This window comes from Grampus griseus, assembly GCF_964374135.1.
Source record: "Grampus griseus genome assembly, chromosome: 15".
Taxonomy (NCBI): Eukaryota; Metazoa; Chordata; class Mammalia; order Artiodactyla; family Delphinidae; genus Grampus; species Grampus griseus.
In genome coordinates this window covers 73,815,263-73,833,306 of record NC_139009.1, presented here as the reverse complement: position 1 = coordinate 73,833,306, position 18,044 = coordinate 73,815,263, and the positions used below count along the sequence as shown (strand labels likewise).

The following is an 18,044-nucleotide window of genomic DNA, read 5'->3' as shown; positions in this document are numbered from 1 at the left end:
TTAAGAGAATTGGTTGTTGCTATGTCAGCACAGTAGCTTGGCAGGATGGCAACCATATAGGAGGCATTAGAGAGGAATTCTTTTTTTTTTTTTTTTTGCGGTACGCGGGCCTCTCACTCTTCCTGTTGCTGAGCACAGGCTCCGGACGCGCAGGCTCAGCGGCCACGGCTCACGGGCCCAGCCGCTCCGCGGCATGTGGGATCTTCCCGGACCGGGGCACGAACCCGCGTCCCCTGCATCGGCAGGCGGACTCTCAACCACTGCGCCACCAGGGAAGCCCTAGAGAGGAATTCTTGGAGCTTCCTGGTGCATTCCCAAAGCTGGACTGGAGAAGGCAGAATGTGGATTTCTTTTGAAATAATGTTTTAAGTGGAGGTTTCTAGTTAGTTGAGTCCGCAGAACGGCTTATGTTTGTGTGGAAAAACCGTAGAAACGGTACTGTTTCAGGAGCATGCTGGCCCCATCCGCCAACACCCTGATAGCCCACATCCTTCCTTGTGAGGATATGAGTCAGACTCTGCAAACTATGGTGAGGAGAATTGTCAGTCAGGGTCGGAGGACTCAGCCAGTAACTCACTGCAGCTCTCGGAAGACATTTCATATTTGAAAGAGTTGAATGTGGTCGGTATTCATCTCTTGAGGTTCTTAGAGCTCTGACCCTGACTGAATTCAGTCAATCGCTCCCAGCCCCGCCTGCATGTCGGAGTCACCTGCGGGGGGGGGGGGGGGGAGGAATGTAGGCGGTGCTTGACACTAGCAGAGCTGTCATTACAGAAGCGGCGCCTCCAAGGGGGCTAGTGCACGTGCTTGTCCTGGTTTATGTGCAGCTGTTAGGAAGCGTGGAGCAGCCCTGGATGCACCGTGTGGACTGATGCCTGGAGGAATGGAGATGAACGAGCTGCAGAGCGGTGCATGAGGCCTGCTGAGATTTAGGTCCATGATGATGTGATGGATAATGAGTTATAATCTGTGTTTTGGAAAAAAGTTGGCTTGGGAGGTTTCTGAGAAAACCAAACCATCTGCGTGTTTGGAAGGGGAGGCTCCTCTGAGATCTTGGAGAAAGGAACCTGAATCCTTGTAGGACTGTATGAAATCTTCAACTGTAAACTTCTGCCGGGATTTCTCCCTGGGATCTGCCTGACTCAGCCTGAGCCCAGAGCAGAGGTCCCAGGACATCGTTGGATTAGGGGCAGTGGGGTCACCTCTGGGATGCCTCCAAGGGGCTTCTGTATCCAACCTGCTTTCTCACTGGAAGGGCCTAGGAAACCTTCATTTTGTCCCTTCTTGCTGTCAGAAATTTCCCTTTTCCTTTTCTATGATTCGCCTTAGTCATTGATTTAACCTTGTGGATAGGAAGTCTCAGCCTGCATTTACTTCAGAAACAATGGAAGTTACCTCTGTTTGCCAAGACTTGGCTTTTTATTCCTTGATTGTTTTACATTACATTGTAATGTATAGCTTCAGTATTTATTTATGGAAAGGTTTTTATTTGACTGCTTAAAGGCCAAAGGAGCAAAAACAAAACCAATAAAAGGTGGAGGTGATATCTCTGCTTCTTTCTATCTATCTATCTATCTACCTACCTATCTATTATCTGTCTGTCTGTGTATCTATCTGTCTGTTTTTACATGCAGAGACTATCCTTGGAAAGAGATTCAAGACACTGGCAGCAGTGATTACTTTTAGAGAGGGTGATTGGGGAACAGGAATGGGAGGGAGATTCATTTCTTTGTACTGTTTGAAATTTTTACCATATGCATATTAACTATCTTTTAAAAAAGTTATTTACTTAATTTAGTTATTTTTTGGCTGCATTGGGTCTTTGTTGCCTCACGCGGTCTTTCTCTAGTTGCGGCGAGTGGGGTCTACTCTTGGTTGCGGTGTGCGGGCTTCTCCTTGCTGTGGCTTCTCTTGTTACAGAGCACAGGCTCCAGGCATGTGGGCTTCAGTAGGTGTGGCACGCAGGCTTCAGTAGTTCTGTGGCTCGTGGGCCCTAGAGCGCAGGCTCAGTAGTTGTGGCGCACCGGCTCAGTTGCTCTGCGGCATGTGGGATCTCCCCGGACCAGGGCTTGAACCCGTGTCCCCTGCATTGGCAAGCGGATTCTTAACCACTGCGCCACCAGGGAAGCCCCATATTAACTATTCAAAAGAGAGTAGAGCTGAGATTGATATGCCTTAGGAGTAGACTTTGTCCTCAAATTCTTTTTTTTTGTGTGTGTGTCCTTAAATTCTCACACTGAAATACTAATCTCCAGGACCTGTGACCGAGACCTTATTTGGAAGTAGGGTCTTTGCAGATGATCAAGTTAAGGTGAGATCATTGGGGTGGGCACTAATCCAATATGACTGTGTCCTCATAAAAAGAGGAACTTAAGACACAGAGAGACACACAAGGGAAAACGCCATGTAAATATTGGAGTTATGCTGTCCCAAGCCAGGAAAATACCAGAAGCTAGGAGAGAGGCCTAGAACAGATCCTCCTCTAACACCTTCAGAGGGAGCATGACACCACTAACACCTTGATTGTGGACTTCCAGCTTCCAGAACTGTGAGACAATATGTTTCTGTTGTTTAAATTATACAGTTTGTTAAGACAGTCCTAGCTAACCAGTGCAACGTGTGAGAAAATGTTAGCAGAAACCCCAAAGAAAGGAATTGACTGGAGACAAGATGCCTCTGGGGTCAACTTAGCCAAACAGAGTTGTTTCTTAGGAATTTGCTTCTCTGTGAGTCACATCCTGGAACCCCACATTTGTTAGACTGGCCCAGACTTTGCCAAGAACAGCAAGGAGAGTAAACTACATAAGGACGATCGACAGTTGATAATTCTTTGGAGAGGCCCCTGTAGGTTTCTGAGGAAGCTGGATCTGGCCCTTAGTGGCTTTAGCTGGGGTGAGTTGGGGGCTGTGTGTTGTTTTTGTGGAGCCCTCATGTCCTCCCTGCCCTCTGCCTCAAGACTGGAGACTTTCTGCAGGGACCTGGGGGTGGTGACCTCCTCTACTCAGGGGCAGACACAAGTGGCCACCCTTGCTTTGCACCAGAGGTTTGCGGCAAGGAAGGCACCTCCAGCAGTGCCTCCGGGGACCTGCCCCTGGTTGGACAGAGTTCTGGTGGCCCCAGGAGTGGACATTGAGCTGAGGTCTGGGCAGCAGAGGTGATAAAGCGCTGCTGTTTGGAGGAGGCAGAGACTCACCTCCTTGGCTGTGTGGTGGTAAAGATGGTAGCTAACAAGGGCTCAGAGTCACTGGGTGTGTTAGGCTCCAAGGAAACCCTGGCAGGGCCTCACTCAGAGACTTATTCCTCAGGAAACCATGTCTGGTCTTTCTCCCAGGAGTCTAGTTAGTGTCAGTAAGAGCTTTTCTCCGTTAAACATAAACTGCACCAGAGGCTTGCCCAGGTCCCTGCAGAAAGTCTCCACGTCTTGAGCCACGGAGGGAGGAGTTGGGGTGGCTGCCTTCTAGGAATACCTGGGCCAGACTGTCCCTTTAGGTGCTTCTCTGAGCCTTCCTTTGGCTTTCACTGAATGCGTTTCATGGAACAGATAACGAGCCCTGTGTTTGGTGCTCAGGATCTTGCGGGGAGCACTGTGGGCTGGGATCCTTGCTCTTTCCAGCCAAGAAAACCCAGCCCCTTCCGCTAAATCTGTTAGGCGGGCACTTGAGGCAGAGTGGTCAATGGCTTATCCGGTGCTGGCTTTTCATCTGCAAGATGCTTAAGGCCTCTCACAAGTAGTTAGGCTATAAATAAGCACAGGATTGAAGCCTCCAAGGTTAACAGTTAGAAAGTTGTAGCAGCTCTAGAAGAAAAGACTCGGTAAGTATAGGAAGTTGTGTTAGAGAGTTAAAAAGGGCGTTTCTGTGGTTTTTTAGGAAAAAAAGAAAGACTTAGTACCAACTCAGACACATGCACAGTTCACTGTTCACACTTCCTTAAAAGACATGTATTTGTAGTATGGCTGCCTCAGAGTTGCCGGGTGCCACACGGAAGGACCTCCTTCCTGCCAAGGCAAAGCAGCAAGGGGCTAATCTGGGAAGGGTTTAGATTTGCTTGTGGATGGGCTGTTCTAGCAAGCCTGAAATCATAGAGTGAAAGTTTAACTTTGGGCCACTGCCTCTGGGAGAGTGATGTCTTTCTGTGATACACCAGCCCCCTATTCGTCCCCTTCTTCTTATTTTTTTTTTTTTTTGCGATACGCGGGCCTCTCACCCTTGTGGCCTCTCCCATTGCGGAGCACAGGCTCCGGACGTGCAGGCTTAGCGGCCATGGCTCACGGGCCCAGCCGCTCCGCGGTACGTGGGATCCTCCCGGACCAGGGCACGAACCCGTGTCCCCTGCATCGGCAGGCAGACCCTCAACCACTGCGCCACCAGGGAAGCCCCCCCTCTTCTTCTTGACATCACCTCCCGCACTTCCAGGTAAAACGAAAACCCTAGGATGGCAAGGATCTTGTCTTTCTTGTTCATTACTGTATCTTCAGTGCTTGGATCAGTAGGCACCAATAACAATTTATTGGCTGAATTAATGAATGGAAGAAGAATGAATGAACTTCAGCAATAGTTAGCACTGTACTTGCTGTGATTCTGTTCTTTGTTAGTTGACACAAGAATGACCTTTCAAAAAAAAAAAAAAAAAAAGAATGACCTTTCATGACACCTTTCAGATCCATTACACTCTCTCATTCTTGATGATGCTTGGTTGGCCAGCCACTCAATTTCCAGAATTCTAGGCTAACCCAGTATTACGACTGGCTTTTTGCTCCGTATCCCATGCTTCCCCGCACCCCCATCCCCAGCTTCTGCTGTCCCCAGACCTTCTGTTGCTTGAGGACCACAGGCTGCCAGGGAACCTTCAGGATGAGCACCTTTAGCCAGGTTACTGTCCTGATGCTCTTCTTCCACCAGGACTGTGTGTAATTCTGAATAGGGACGCGTCTGATATCCTGAATAACTTAATGCACTAAACTCCCCGTTAACCATTTTAATGTCTCAGGGACATTACTTCTTCCTAGGCAAATGGGAAAACTACATTTCCCAGCCTCTCTGAGGATTAGGCAAGGCCATGTGACTACTTCTAGCCAATGAATTGTGGGAATTCCAGGCTGAGGCATTTAAGAACAGTAGGTCACCTGCCATGTTCACTCCATTGCCTCCCATGGAAGCTGATGGGAGAAGAGTGTCACAAGATAAACCAAACTGGATTCTCAAGGGACTAGATGGATTGAGAGAGCCACTACCTCGCTCAGACTTTGTGTGAGCAATCTACAGACATTTGCTAAGCCATTGAAATTTCAGGTTTCATTTGTTATTGTGGCAGAGCTTAGCCTATCCTGATGTATACCAGGAGAATATGGGAGTTTAAGAGAATGGAGGCTTGGTAGGGACAAGCATTTAAGGAATAAGTCCAAATGCAGACCTCCCAAAGCTGGCTGAGGGATAAGCTCAAAGGAAACGTGAGTCTCTGGGGGTAAGATTTACGCCCCCACATTAGGCCTAATACTCCTCCCCTACCTCCACCCCCCACTTACTTTTCTGAGAAGTTTCGTGAGTCTGACTTGTCTGGATATGCTCCCTATTTGACTTGGCTGGCGAGGTTTTGCTGGGCTTCCTTTATAAGTGTCCATCCTGCTTCAGACTTCAGTTTTTGGCAGAGCCATTTCTGAACCTTATTCGTTCAGTCAAAATTTATTGAATGAGGGCTTCCCTGGTGGCGCAGTGGTTGAGGGTCCGCCTGCCGATGCAGGGAACACAGGTTCGTGCCCCGGTCCGGGAAGATCCCACATGCCGCGGGGCGGCTGGGCCCGTGAGCCATGGCCGCTGAGCCTGCGCGTCCGGAGCCTGTGCTCCGCAACGGGAGAGGCCACGGCAGTGAGAGGCCCGCGTACCGCAAAAAAAAAAAAAAAAAAAAAAAAAAATTTATTGAATGTTTACAGCATGTCGTGTCCTGTGTGCCAGATGGGAAGGATGCAGAGGTGAGGAGGACACGATTCCTACTCTCGGGGTGGCTACACAGGGCGATGCCATTAGCGGTGTAATAGAATAGTCACAGGAGGCTCTGGGCAAAGAGGAGATGGTCTCACTGTGCCTGGGAGTTAATGACAGAGGCTTCACGAGGAGGAGATTCTCCTGTTGCTATTTCAAAAGACACGTGTGTGTCTGCCATAGGGATGAGGGTAGGAGAAGCCTTCCAGGCAGAGGGAACAGTGGGCGTGTGCAATTGCAGCAGCGCGGTTTCCCTGGCACGCTGCTGGGGCTGCATCGGCACGGAGGTACAGATCGTACCGGAGGCAGGGCTTCTGTATAAAATTGGCTTTGGGAGATTGTCTGCATTACCACTTAATGCTTACTGAATTTGTGTTTTAATGGAGACTTCAATTTTTACTAAAAAAAGAAAAATGCAAAAGTAAAAAGGTTTTTAGAAAAAAGAATAGTAAATATCTTTTGACTGGGTAGGAATCAATACCAAGGAAATAATTTGAAAATACAAAACACTTTCTGCTCCCAGATGCTCTTGATGGTGTTATTCATGATAGTTTAAAAAAAATGAAGACCTAACTATTTGACAATGGAAAGTTTAGCTAAGTGATGACCTATCACATGCAATGTGAGGCTAAGAACTCTGTCATGTGAGAGATGCTTACACTGTCACACAGAAAGTGCAGGATACTAATTTTTTTTTTGTTTTGCTGTACGCGGGCCTCTCACTGTTGCGGCCTCTCCCGTTGCGGAGCACAGGCTCCGGACGCGCAGGCTCAGCGGCCATGGCTCACGGGCTCAGCCGCTCCGCGGCATGCGGGATCTTCCTGGACCAGGGCACAAACCCGCGTACCCTGCATCGGCAGGCGGACTCTCAACCACTGCGCCACCAGGGAAGCCCACTATTTTTTTTTTAATTGAAGTGTAGTTGATTTAGAGTGTTGTGTTAATTACTGCTGTACAGCGAGGTGACACAGTTAAGGATACTAAATATGATGTATAATACAATCAATTGTATAAAAGGTATAGAATAAACTGAAAGAAAATATACTCAATATATACCCACATGTTGTTAAAAGCAGTTATAACTCGAGTGTTGAAATTACGGGCAATTTAAAACTTCTTTTGTATAAAATTTTCTGTTTTCTAGGTATAGTGTGAGTGCTACTCTTATCTGGGTGAAGAAAAGCTTTAGTGTGCCCTTCTTTCTGATTCCTTTCCTGCTTTCCCATTTCCCTCTCTCCTCCCTCCTCTAACCCTCCCTCCCTTCTTCCCAATTTCAGACTCCTAGGTCTTTAGCATAAGCCTAATAATTTAAATGAGACCATATGACCGAAGTCAGTTACGCAACTTGGTAGCAGCGCACCTCGTGAACAGCATGGTGGTGAAGATCTCGGGCTCTGGTATTGAACTGTTTGGGTTCACACACTTTGTGGGGACGCTTTGGTTTACTAAGCTATGTGACCATAAGCAAATGATTTAACTTCTTTCCCCCTCATTTCCTTGTTCTTTAAAATAGATTTAACAGTAGTTACTACTTTAGGATGTTGAGAGGATTAAACGAGAACAGAAGCGAACTCTTTAGCAGGGTACATAGTCAGCACTCAGAAAATAATGTTACTGGCTTAGTTTTGCTATGCAAACTTATTTAAACCTTAATCATCAAAAGCAAAGACAAACATCCTAGCAAGTCTTTGTAAGCGTCTTGTCAACAGATGACCCTTGAATACGTTGAGAGGGGACTGAATAAACAAAGTTCTTATTTAAATATAATGTTAAATATAACATTAATATAATGTTATATTTAATAACATTAAATGTTATTAAACATTAATGTTATATTTAATAACATTAACAATGTTAATGTTAATAATATAATTATTAATATAATATAATGTGGCCCATACAGTGTTCCCCAATTTGCAGACTGGTGAGTCTATTAGAATGAGTGGCCCAATCTTCTCTAAATACCAAGAACACTTTAATAAAAACATTCCAGAATCAATGGAAATTCTTAGAGGAAGGTCTCTTAGCAACAGGTAACCTGGGCTCATCCCGAATGCCTTTAGAACACTAAAAGCCATCAGCAGGTGTTTGTGAGCCGATCAGACCCTGGGATCTTGGTTTGGATGAGTTATACTGAGACAGAACGTGTGAAACCTCAGCCTGGGGCATGGCAAACCTGAGAGGTGTTTCCATAACGCCCCCTGGCCTCCCCTCCGAAGGTTCTTCCTCCAGCTGATTGAAAGCCATTTAGCAACACCCAGTGGTGTGGATAGGTCCTCACTGTATGGCTTTAGAATCCAGGGGCTCATCTTGAGTTTCCTCACTTAGACTGAAATTTGCAGACATGCCCATGGACATGTTTGCTTCTGTCAACTCACATCACCAGCGGAGGGCTGGGGAGGGTGGGAACACAGCATGGCCCAGAGGGTCCTGTCCCAAGATAGAAGAGGCTGGTCTACAGATCCTTGGGGAGCTGACCTCCAGGAGAGGATGGAGGAGGTGTCTCTGACAGGAAGGGGGGGATGTGGAGAGAAGAGAGGAGAGGAGGGGATTTTACAAAGAGGGAGCTGCCCCCCTCCCCATTTGGTTAAGGTGCCTTGACAGGGACAGAGTAACCCAGGGAGGAAGGGGTGTGGAAGGAGTGTGTGTGGCAGGCAGGCTCACACGTGGTGGCCTGTGGGAAGCAAGGTGACAAGACTCCCATGCTCTTCGCCACTCAGAATGATGAGGAGAAAGAAGGGGATTGGGGCTGCATAGTGTCATTTGATGACTTGAGACCTGCAATGTGTTATCTCCAGAGAATTGAAAATTCCCTGCTGAAGACCTCATGATCAGACAGGTCCCGCCTGTCTGCATTTCAGCCAGAGGGAGACGGGGAACATTCCAGCAAAGGCAGTATGCTATACACTGATTACTGGGGCAGCTGTCAAAGGTGATATGTCTGTGTCCATACTTGGGTGAATGAGAGGGAAAATGCCACAGTGCTGTCAGGAGGCTTGTAGAGGGTGGCTGGTCCCAGTTCTCACCTGGAAAGGTGCCAGAATCCCCGCCTTTCCCCCTCTGACCTAGCTCTCCAGTGCCAAGGGCAATTCACTGCTTTGTAAAATTCCTTGAGTCTGAATTGTCCCCAAAGATGTTCCAGTTAACCCTTCTCTTGCGATGTGTGCCTGAAATCAGCTTGGGAAACCCAGCACGCTCTCGCCTCCTCGGGGAGAAGCAGAGCACACTTTAGTGTGTCAAGACTTGGCAGAGTTTCATAAAGATAAAAATCTGTTTGATTTTGTGTAGCCTTCATTTCCCCTCCTTTTCCCACAATAACTTCCATTAACATCCCATGGACCTAATGAATCCATTAGCTGGCAGATGCCACCCTCATGGTTGGAAAAGACCTGTGTGTACTGTGTCCAGTCCTGTCCAGTCCTTGATGTAATTGGAACCTGTTGGTTCGTGTGTCTGTGTGTCCCTCCCTGCCCCACCTCCCCAGGGCCTCACAAGCCAGCTCTTTGGGACCCTCACCTCTTGATCACTCTCATGGGAGAGTTTCAGGTTGTCGGTGTCCCTCTTAAGGCACTTCCCCAGGTGTCATCTGCTGGGGGCTGACTTGGGCAGGACTGTCCTCCTTTTCTTTGGACACGGTCCAGGGACTTGCATTCCCTTTTTTATTTTATTTTTTAATTTTTTTTGCTGTACGCAGGCCTCTCACTGCTGTGGCCTCTCCCGTTGCGGAGCACAGGCCCCGGACGCACAGGCTCAGCGGCCATGGCTCACGGGCCCAGCTGCTCTGTGGCATGTGGGATCTTCCCGGATCGGGGCACGAACCTGCGTCCCCTGCATCGACAGGCCGACTCTCAACCACTGCGCCACCAGGGAAGCCCTGCATTCCCTTTTGTAGCGGCAGGGTCCATTCCTTATATAACGAACACAGGTGAGGCTATTGCCAGCCATGGACAAAAGAAATAAGACGGCAGCTAATGATTGCTGTGTCAGAGGACTTAAAAGAGACCTATATTTTCTCTCCTCAGGTCATCTTTGCTTTAAACCAGCCCCTCCTGCAGCAGGAGAGCCTGTGAGCGGGCGGCCTTCAGATCCCCTATACAACAGAGGACCTCATCAAACACTATAACTGCGGGGACCTCAGTTCCATCATCTTCAGCCATGACAGCTCCCAGGTGAGAGCCCTTATCCCCTGCTCAGCTCAGGGTGCATTTAAGTGCAAGAATAAGGATGTCACCTGCTGACACTGGGACATCCTGTGTACAGAGGATCGAGGTCACGAAGGGCTCTAAAAATACAATTGGGCATATGTAGGTGTTGAGTGGGATGCTGCAGCTAACAAAAGCATTCTTTAGGAAACTTAAGAACTGAGAGGGGGACTTCCCTGGTGGCTCAGTGGTTAAGAATCCTCCTGCCAATGGAGGGGACACAGGTTTGAGCCCTGGTCCGGGAAGATCCCACATGCTGTGGAGCAACTAAGCCCGTGCGCCACAACTACTGAGCCCACATGCCACACTACTGAAGCCCTCGCGCCTAGAGCCCATGTTCCACAACAAGAGAAGCCACCGCAATGAGAAGCCCGTGCACCGCAATGAAGAGTAGCCCCTGCTTGCTGCAACTAGAGAAAGCCCGCGTGCAGCAATGAAGACCCAATGCAGCCATAAATAAATAAATAAATTCATTTAAAAAAACAAAAAAAAAAAACTGAGAGGGGCATTGATGAGAGCTAATTCCCAGACGAAGTCAAAGGATGAAGCTTCAAGGGACTTGGCGGCAGGCCCCATGGCTTAGGCAGCAGGCAGCATGAACCAGCCTTCAGAGAGGAGAAGGGTCTGAGTCTGAAAGCCTCCTTGCTGGCTTAGGTAACTTTTGAGAAATGATGGAGCAGAGCTTTGGCTGTAGCTTCTGGTGACTTCCAGAAACATGTGAGCACGATGCAATGGGAAGTGTTCCTGGTATTCTTACGGAGGGGCACATAAGAAGCTGGGGAGGCTGCCAGCATTTCCGGTCATGGATTCCATCCTGCAGTACTGTAGTGAGTGTGGCCGAACTGGTGCCGTCAGTGTAGACACAGGCCAGGCCTTACCTGGGGGCCACCTAGGGGAAGAAAGTGGCCGGCCAGGGCTCAGAGGATGGCAGCCTCCCTACAGGAGGGAGGTAGGATGGATATTTGTTATGCTTCGATCAACAAGCTTCCCGTGGGACAAACCCTGGCTTCCTTCCCTTCCCCACTAAGATCACGTGGAAGTGGCGAGTCCAGCTGAGCTTCTGACATGGGGGAGTGTTTTGTCTTGCCCACCTTCAGGGCACTGGAAAAGAGAGAGGAGGGAGCTGGTGGGTGTGAGTGATGCTGTCCAGGTCTGTTAGATCCGGGGACCCTGTCATAGGAAATGGGAGTGAGTATAAGAGGTGAAAAAGGAATGTCCCAGGGAGAGGGACTCACCCTGCAAATATCAAAAGATAAAAGGAACTTTCCAGAAAGTCTACAGAAGGAGGAAGTAAAACCAAGGCAGAGCAAGCAAGAGGAAGTGGAAAAGAAGAAATACACTAAAAAAGACATAGCAGAGTTTGGTGGTGATCATTCTTACGTACACCCTGGGTGGGGGAAGTGGGGAGAAGGGTCAAGGTCACTTGGGAAATTAAAATTTGAGGCGGCAGATAACAGTTAATCTTTTAACTTCGGGTTGGGAGGTGCTTGGGAGTTAGTTATACGGGCAGATGGCATGGCTGACAGAGCTGTTTGGGGACAGCTGTCTTACGCGTTCCTCTCCTGTGGCTCCTCCACGCCTGTCCTGTTCACGGGGCCCCTGCGGGTGCTGTGGGGTATGGGGAATGTGCCTGCCGTCGTGGAATGAGGGCCAGGCGCGTGGCCGAGTGGTGCAGGTTGTAGGGCATGTCTGGCATTTAGAAGGTGGAGCAGGACGGCAGGGGGAGGTCACCTTGCACATTTGGGGCTGCCTGCGTGGAGAGGCTGCTGGTGGAAAGGCACTGCTGTGCGGAAGAGAAGAGATTTTGGAAATCGGAGGGAAGGATCTTACATAAATGACATGATTAAAAAAAAAGACGACAAAGGAGAAGATGAAGGCTCTTGACTTGAAAATGAAAGAATATCATTTCAAGGAAATAACAGGAGAGCTGTTATCCAGAAAATGGAAATTGATGTCTATATTACAGTGTGTGAGGATTTTCAAAAGGTCTTTCGAAGGGTACTGGAAGTAGGAGAAGGAGTAAGGTATATATCCTACTCTGCATTTGACTAGGATAATTTTTTTTTTCTTTTTTTTGCGGTACGCGGGCCTCTCACTGTTGTGGCCTCTCCCGTCGTGGAGCACAGGCTCTGGACGCGCAGGCTCAGCGGCCACGGCTCATGGGCCCAGCCGCTCCGCCGCATGTGGGATCCTCCCAGACCGGGGCACGAACCCGTTGCCCGCTGCATCCACAGGCGGACTCCCAACCACTGCGCCACCAGGGAAGCCCTGACTAGGGTAATTTTTAACCTTGTTAAATTCCAGGGAGCAGGAGGGGGGCGGTGGGGCGAGGCCAAGGTTTGGGGCTGGGGAGAGAACCAATGCAACGTGTCAGCCTCGCCTACAGCTACTGTGTTGCAAAAACCACTCCTGATTGTCACAGTTTTGGTGTATTAGCACCCTGTTGTTAGCCAAAATACTGAAACTGGCTAAGATGTGCGCTAGAATCAGGTGAAATATTCACCAGTAGGGCAAAGAACAGTGGAGAGAGCGAGAGGGAGAAATGGGAATTGGAGAAATAATGAAAATGTAAAGATAAGGAATTTATAAAACAGTTGAATGTCTATAGAAGTTCGATGTATTTGTTAATTGAATCATAATGATTGATTCTAAAGTATGTAATTGTGTAAAATTATTTTTATGAAAAAATCTTGTGTGAATCAAACAAGTTAAAACTATGGATGTGCTGTGGAAGCATCCCAAGTGTCCACTGACAGATGAATGGATAAAGAAGATGTGGTGTATATAAACACACACACACACACACGCACACACACACACACACACACACACACACAATGGAATATTACTCAGCCATAAAAAAGAATGAAATAATGCCATTTCCAGCAACATGGCTGGACCTAGAGATTATCATACTAAGTGAAGTAAGCCAGACAGAGAAGGATGAATATATGATATCATTTATATGTAAAATCTAAAAAAATAATACCATTGAACTTATTTACAAAACAGAAACAGACTCAGAGACATAGAAAACAAATTTATGCTTACCAAAGGGAAAAGAGGGAAGGGAGGGATAAATTAGGAGTTTGGGATTAACAGATACAAACTACTAAACATAATACAGAGAAACAACGATTTACTGTATAGCACAAGGAACTGTATTCAAGATCTTGTAATAACCTATATTGGAAAAAACTATATGTATAACTGAATCACTTTGCTGTATACCTGAAACTAACACAATGTTGTAAATCAACTATACTTCAATTAAAAAAAACACACAACTGTGACGTGCTAGGCACAGAAATGGTTTCCTTATAGAAACACGTGGCAACAAACAGAATCTTTTTTTTTTTTTTTTGGCTGCCCGTGTGGCTTTCGGGATCTTAGTTCCCCAACCAGGGATCAAACCTGTGCCCCCTGCAGTGGAAGCCAGGAGTCCTAACCACTGGACCGCCAGGGAATTCCCCAAACAGAATCATTTAGATGGAACAGAAATACCGTTTGACATAGCCTAAGAGTTCTTTCAGGGCACTTCATTTAATATTTTCTCACTTGGGTTACAGAGAATGATATTACTGTCTGGAAAAATAGCCGGCAGGAGGCTCCCAGAATCGTGTGTCACTTTTTACTTTTTTCTTGACAGCGTCTTGACCCTCTGGCCTTGGTGATTTGATGCTCAAATTAAGCAGCTTTGTTCATAACTCTGTTGCCCTTAATCGTTTTCTCTTTATTTTGGCGGAGGTTCCCGATTTCATTAATGCCACGCTACCACCTGTGGAGCGCATCGCTGCTCAGGAGATCGACAGCTACTTCCGCTGGGAGCTTATCTACAAGATGAACAAGAGAATGGGGAAGCGGGTGAAGGCCCTTTTGGAGGAGTTCCCTGACAAAGGCTTTTTCTTTGCCTTTGGAGCCGGTGAGTTGCAGGCTACTTCTGATTAGACCCAGGGCTCTGCTGCTTCTCCCGAGGAAGGAGTGTTGAGGTGGGCCCTGCTACACGGTGAGAGGAGTGACACCTTCTTTGACTTTTTGATGATGTCAGAGTATCCGTCGTGGTTGAAACTTTGGTGCCTGTGACACTAGCTCTCCCTCCACGTGGGGCTCCTGATACACTCCGCAGCCAGGAAGGCATTTCTCCCTCTTCTGAACTCAGCACTTAATCCCAACTTCTTACTGGCACCTTTCTGTTTTTTAACTTCCCTTAAAATTCGTCTGTTTTCTCTCTCCTCCCTGACTGTAGCGTCCTAAGTCTAAGGCTGGGGGCTGATACATCAGCTATTATTAACCATGAGTAGTATACATGGAAATACACTGGGAAAATTATTTCCTTTTGTGGGATTTTTGAAATAAATTCTCTTATCTTCTTGAGTGATTTTAACATATCTTTGCAGCCTCCAGAATTAAGGACAGAAATGCTGGAGGCTGGGTAGTGTGCAGAAGTGTGTATTTGCTGGTCTAGGTTTCTTTTCAATTCTTCCACTAGCTTCATAAACTTGAACAAGTCACCCCACTTATTTTTTTTTTTCTTACCAGTAAAATGCGGGGATTGGAGAGAAGCACTTCCGGAATAGCAGAATGAGTGATCCAGTGTAATCTCCTGATCTCACGATCCTTAGCTTACTTACATCTGCAAAACATCTACCTCCATTTTTTGCCATGTATGATAACATTCACAGGTTCTAAGGATTGGGATCTGAATATATTTTGGGGAACCGTTATTTAGCTTACCACAACATCTGAAAATTAATGTAATATCCCATATTAATGGAATAAAAGACAAGAATCACACGATCATCTCAATGGATGCAGAAAAGCATTTGACAAAATGCAACTCTTTCATGATAAAAACACTCATCAGACTAGGAATGGAAGGGGACTTTAACAACCTGTTAAAAAAGTTGCTATGAAAAACGTATAGTTGACATCATCTTTTTTATGGCCAAGTAATATTCCATTGTGTGTGTGTGTGTGTGTGTGTGTGTGTGTGTGTGTGTGTGTGTATAGCATATCTTCTTTATCCATTCATCAAGTTGACATCTTTTCATAGTTGACATCATGAAAGACTGAATGCTTTCCCCCCTAAGATGAGGAACAAGACACGGATGTCTGCTCTCACCACTTCTCTTCGACATTGTGCTGAAGGTTCTAGCCAGGGTAATTAGACAAGGAAAAGAAATAAAAGGCATTCAGATTGGAAAGGAGGAAGTAAACCATCTCTTTTTTCATCATCTTGTGGATAGAAAATCCTAAGTAATCCACAAAAAACGCCTATTAGAACTAATAACCGAGTTCAGGATACAAGGTCAATATACAAAAACCAGTTGTTTTTCTATACCCTAGCAATGAATAATGTGGAAATGCAACTAAGAAGCCAGTTCCACTATATTCAGTATCTTGTAATAACCTATAATGGAAAAGAATCAGAAAAGAATATATACGTACATATATTTACACATACATACACATTTATATATACATGTATAAAACTGAATCACTTTGCTGTACACCTGAAACTAACACAACATTGTGAATCAGCTATACTTCAAGAAAAGAAGTAAGTTAAAACAAAAGAAACCAGTTCCATTTACAACAGCATGAAAAACACTAAGGACTCAATTTAGTGAAGAGCAGATGCAAAATAAAAACTAAGAACATCATGGAAAGGAATTAAAGAAGACCTAAGTAAATAGAAAGACATTTCATGTTTGTGGATTGGAAGACATAATAAATAGTGTTAAGATGACAACGTTCCCCAGACTGAGCTGCACATTCAGCGCAAGCCCTATCAAAATCTCAGCTCCCGAAAATGCTTTAAAATTAGTGGTGAGGGTTGCACCACTTTGTGAATGTTCCCCAAATCACTGAATCGTACACTTGAAAAGAATGAATGTTATGTTATGTGAATGATATTCAATAAAGCTGTTGTAGAAAAGAGTAAGGGGTCAGGTTCCTGTACCTTGTTTGTTGAAAAATTCTATCATGAAACAAATCGCAGTGTCGGCCTTGGTAGCCCTGGGTGGGTCTGGGAGTGGCTTCCTCCTCCGTGAGTCCCGTGTTCCGTAGTTGGATTGTGGACTGTGCTGTGTGGCGCTGTGCCCATGTCTGGCCTGTGTCAATGAATGGCTTTCAGCTGTCAGCCCTCACCCTGCAGGCACCCCGACAGGGGTCAGGCCCCAGAGGGGCAAGGAGAGGCTTTGAGAGGACGTCAGCCTGCCAGGTGGGTTGGACCTGGGCAGTTTGGAGGGCCAGCCCTCCAGATGGAGACTGTGCTGGACAGATGGCACAGGTGACACTGGGACACCTGGGCTTGCCTGATTCTCAGTCATGGTTCTGCATACGGCTGCAGCTCTGGATAGAGACCTCACAGCCCCTGGGCACTCTGGGTATCAGGAGTGTCCTGCATAGCCACCAGGGTGCAGTTATCTTTGTGGGGCTGTTTTCTCCACCTCATGAGTCTATTTCTTCTGGTGCCTTCTGAAGGCTGAGTTGACCAGAGGGAACCACAGAAATACAGAAATTGCTCCCAAACTCTTAGCCTTGGCAGTGAGAAATTTAAAATGCTGTGTGGTTAGCACACTTTTGATTGTAAAGTGAGGATCTCCCCAAACTGAAAGCTCCAGAGGTTTAAACTGCCACAGCGACGTCTGTCACGGGGATCTGCAGATGAAATTTAAAGATGAGAAATGGAGCTCACCTTTGGAGTAGAAGGAAATTGAAGTCACACAGAATAGCTTGGTCCTTAATGATAAAGATTGCTAATAGGGGCTGTTCATTTGCTCGACAAATCCTGTTTTCATTCCTAATTGGTTGAGAGCATGGACGCTGGAGCCAGACCACCTGGGCACCACCTATGCCTCTTCGTCATCTGTAAAATGGGGGTAATAATACATCTACCTTATAGGGTTGTTGTTGGGGGGAGGCTGAATGATGTGTAAAGCACTGAGAACAGTGCCCTGCACCTCGTAATGCTCAGGAAATGTTAACTATCTTTATTATTGTGATTACTCCCTGTCACATGGACTTGGTAACGGCTGGGAGAGTGGAAGCCATCGCCGCAACACTCTGCAAGCTCAGTCTCCTCCCCCGGCCCCGAGTCCAGGCACACTCTATACATGAGTTTGCTGTGCTTCTGCACCGGGGCTAATCTGGGCCTTGCCAACGTCCCTTTCATCTGAGTCAGTTGCCGTTCATCAGTCTTGGGGTCCTAAACTCTACAGTTGGACCCAAGAATGCAGTAGAGCCCAGTACCTTCTGCCCCAAACACCACCCTCGGGCTCCCCAGGCTCCCAGAGGCTGCTCTAAGTTCCCTCTGCTTCTTCGTGCTGTGGCGTCAGGGCAAGGGAGAGTTTGGATGGACCTTAATTTGCTTTCCTGGTCTCTGCCTCTTGAGTATTCGGTTGTCCACATTGCATAGACTCTGGGGCCAAGCTGCCTGGGTTTAGATTCTGTTCTGCTGCTTCTTTTGTGTGTGAAGTCCTGAGCCTCCTTTACCTGTTTTCCATTTTCAAATGGAGATAATAACGATGCCTCTGTTCTGCTGGATCAGAGGATGGAGCGCTGCAACTTAATTAGCCATTTAGGACATTAACGTGCCAACTGTCACAGAAAGGGGCATTGTGACCCCAGAGGATCATGTCAGTTCTGAGCATCAAAACCTGAAATGAAAGAAGATGCATCCCAGGATCTACCCTTTTAAAATACTTATTTCACGATGCCACTGTAAGCTTATCTGGTTGATCTTCCCTGCTTTTTATTGAAAAAGAAAAAAGTGAAATAAAATTCAGGTTGAGGTTTCCAGCTCTGGTGGCTTCTGCTAAAAGGAGGGTTTTATTGTGCATTTTTAAGTAGACATAGGACA

General features: G+C 46.8%; 1 protein-coding gene across 1 annotated transcript in view; it reads left to right on the top strand.

Moving 5' to 3' along the window:
- TRABD2A (TraB domain containing 2A) overlaps nucleotides 1–18,044 on the top strand; it is a 53,990-nt gene that overhangs the window by 29,127 nt on the left and 6,819 nt on the right. The window contains 4 exon segments of the mRNA XM_082672763.1: nucleotides 431–529; nucleotides 10,001–10,045; nucleotides 10,049–10,147; nucleotides 13,928–14,102. Of these exon segments, the coding sequence (XP_082528889.1) occupies nucleotides 431–529; nucleotides 10,001–10,045; nucleotides 10,049–10,147; nucleotides 13,928–14,102 (418 nt within the window).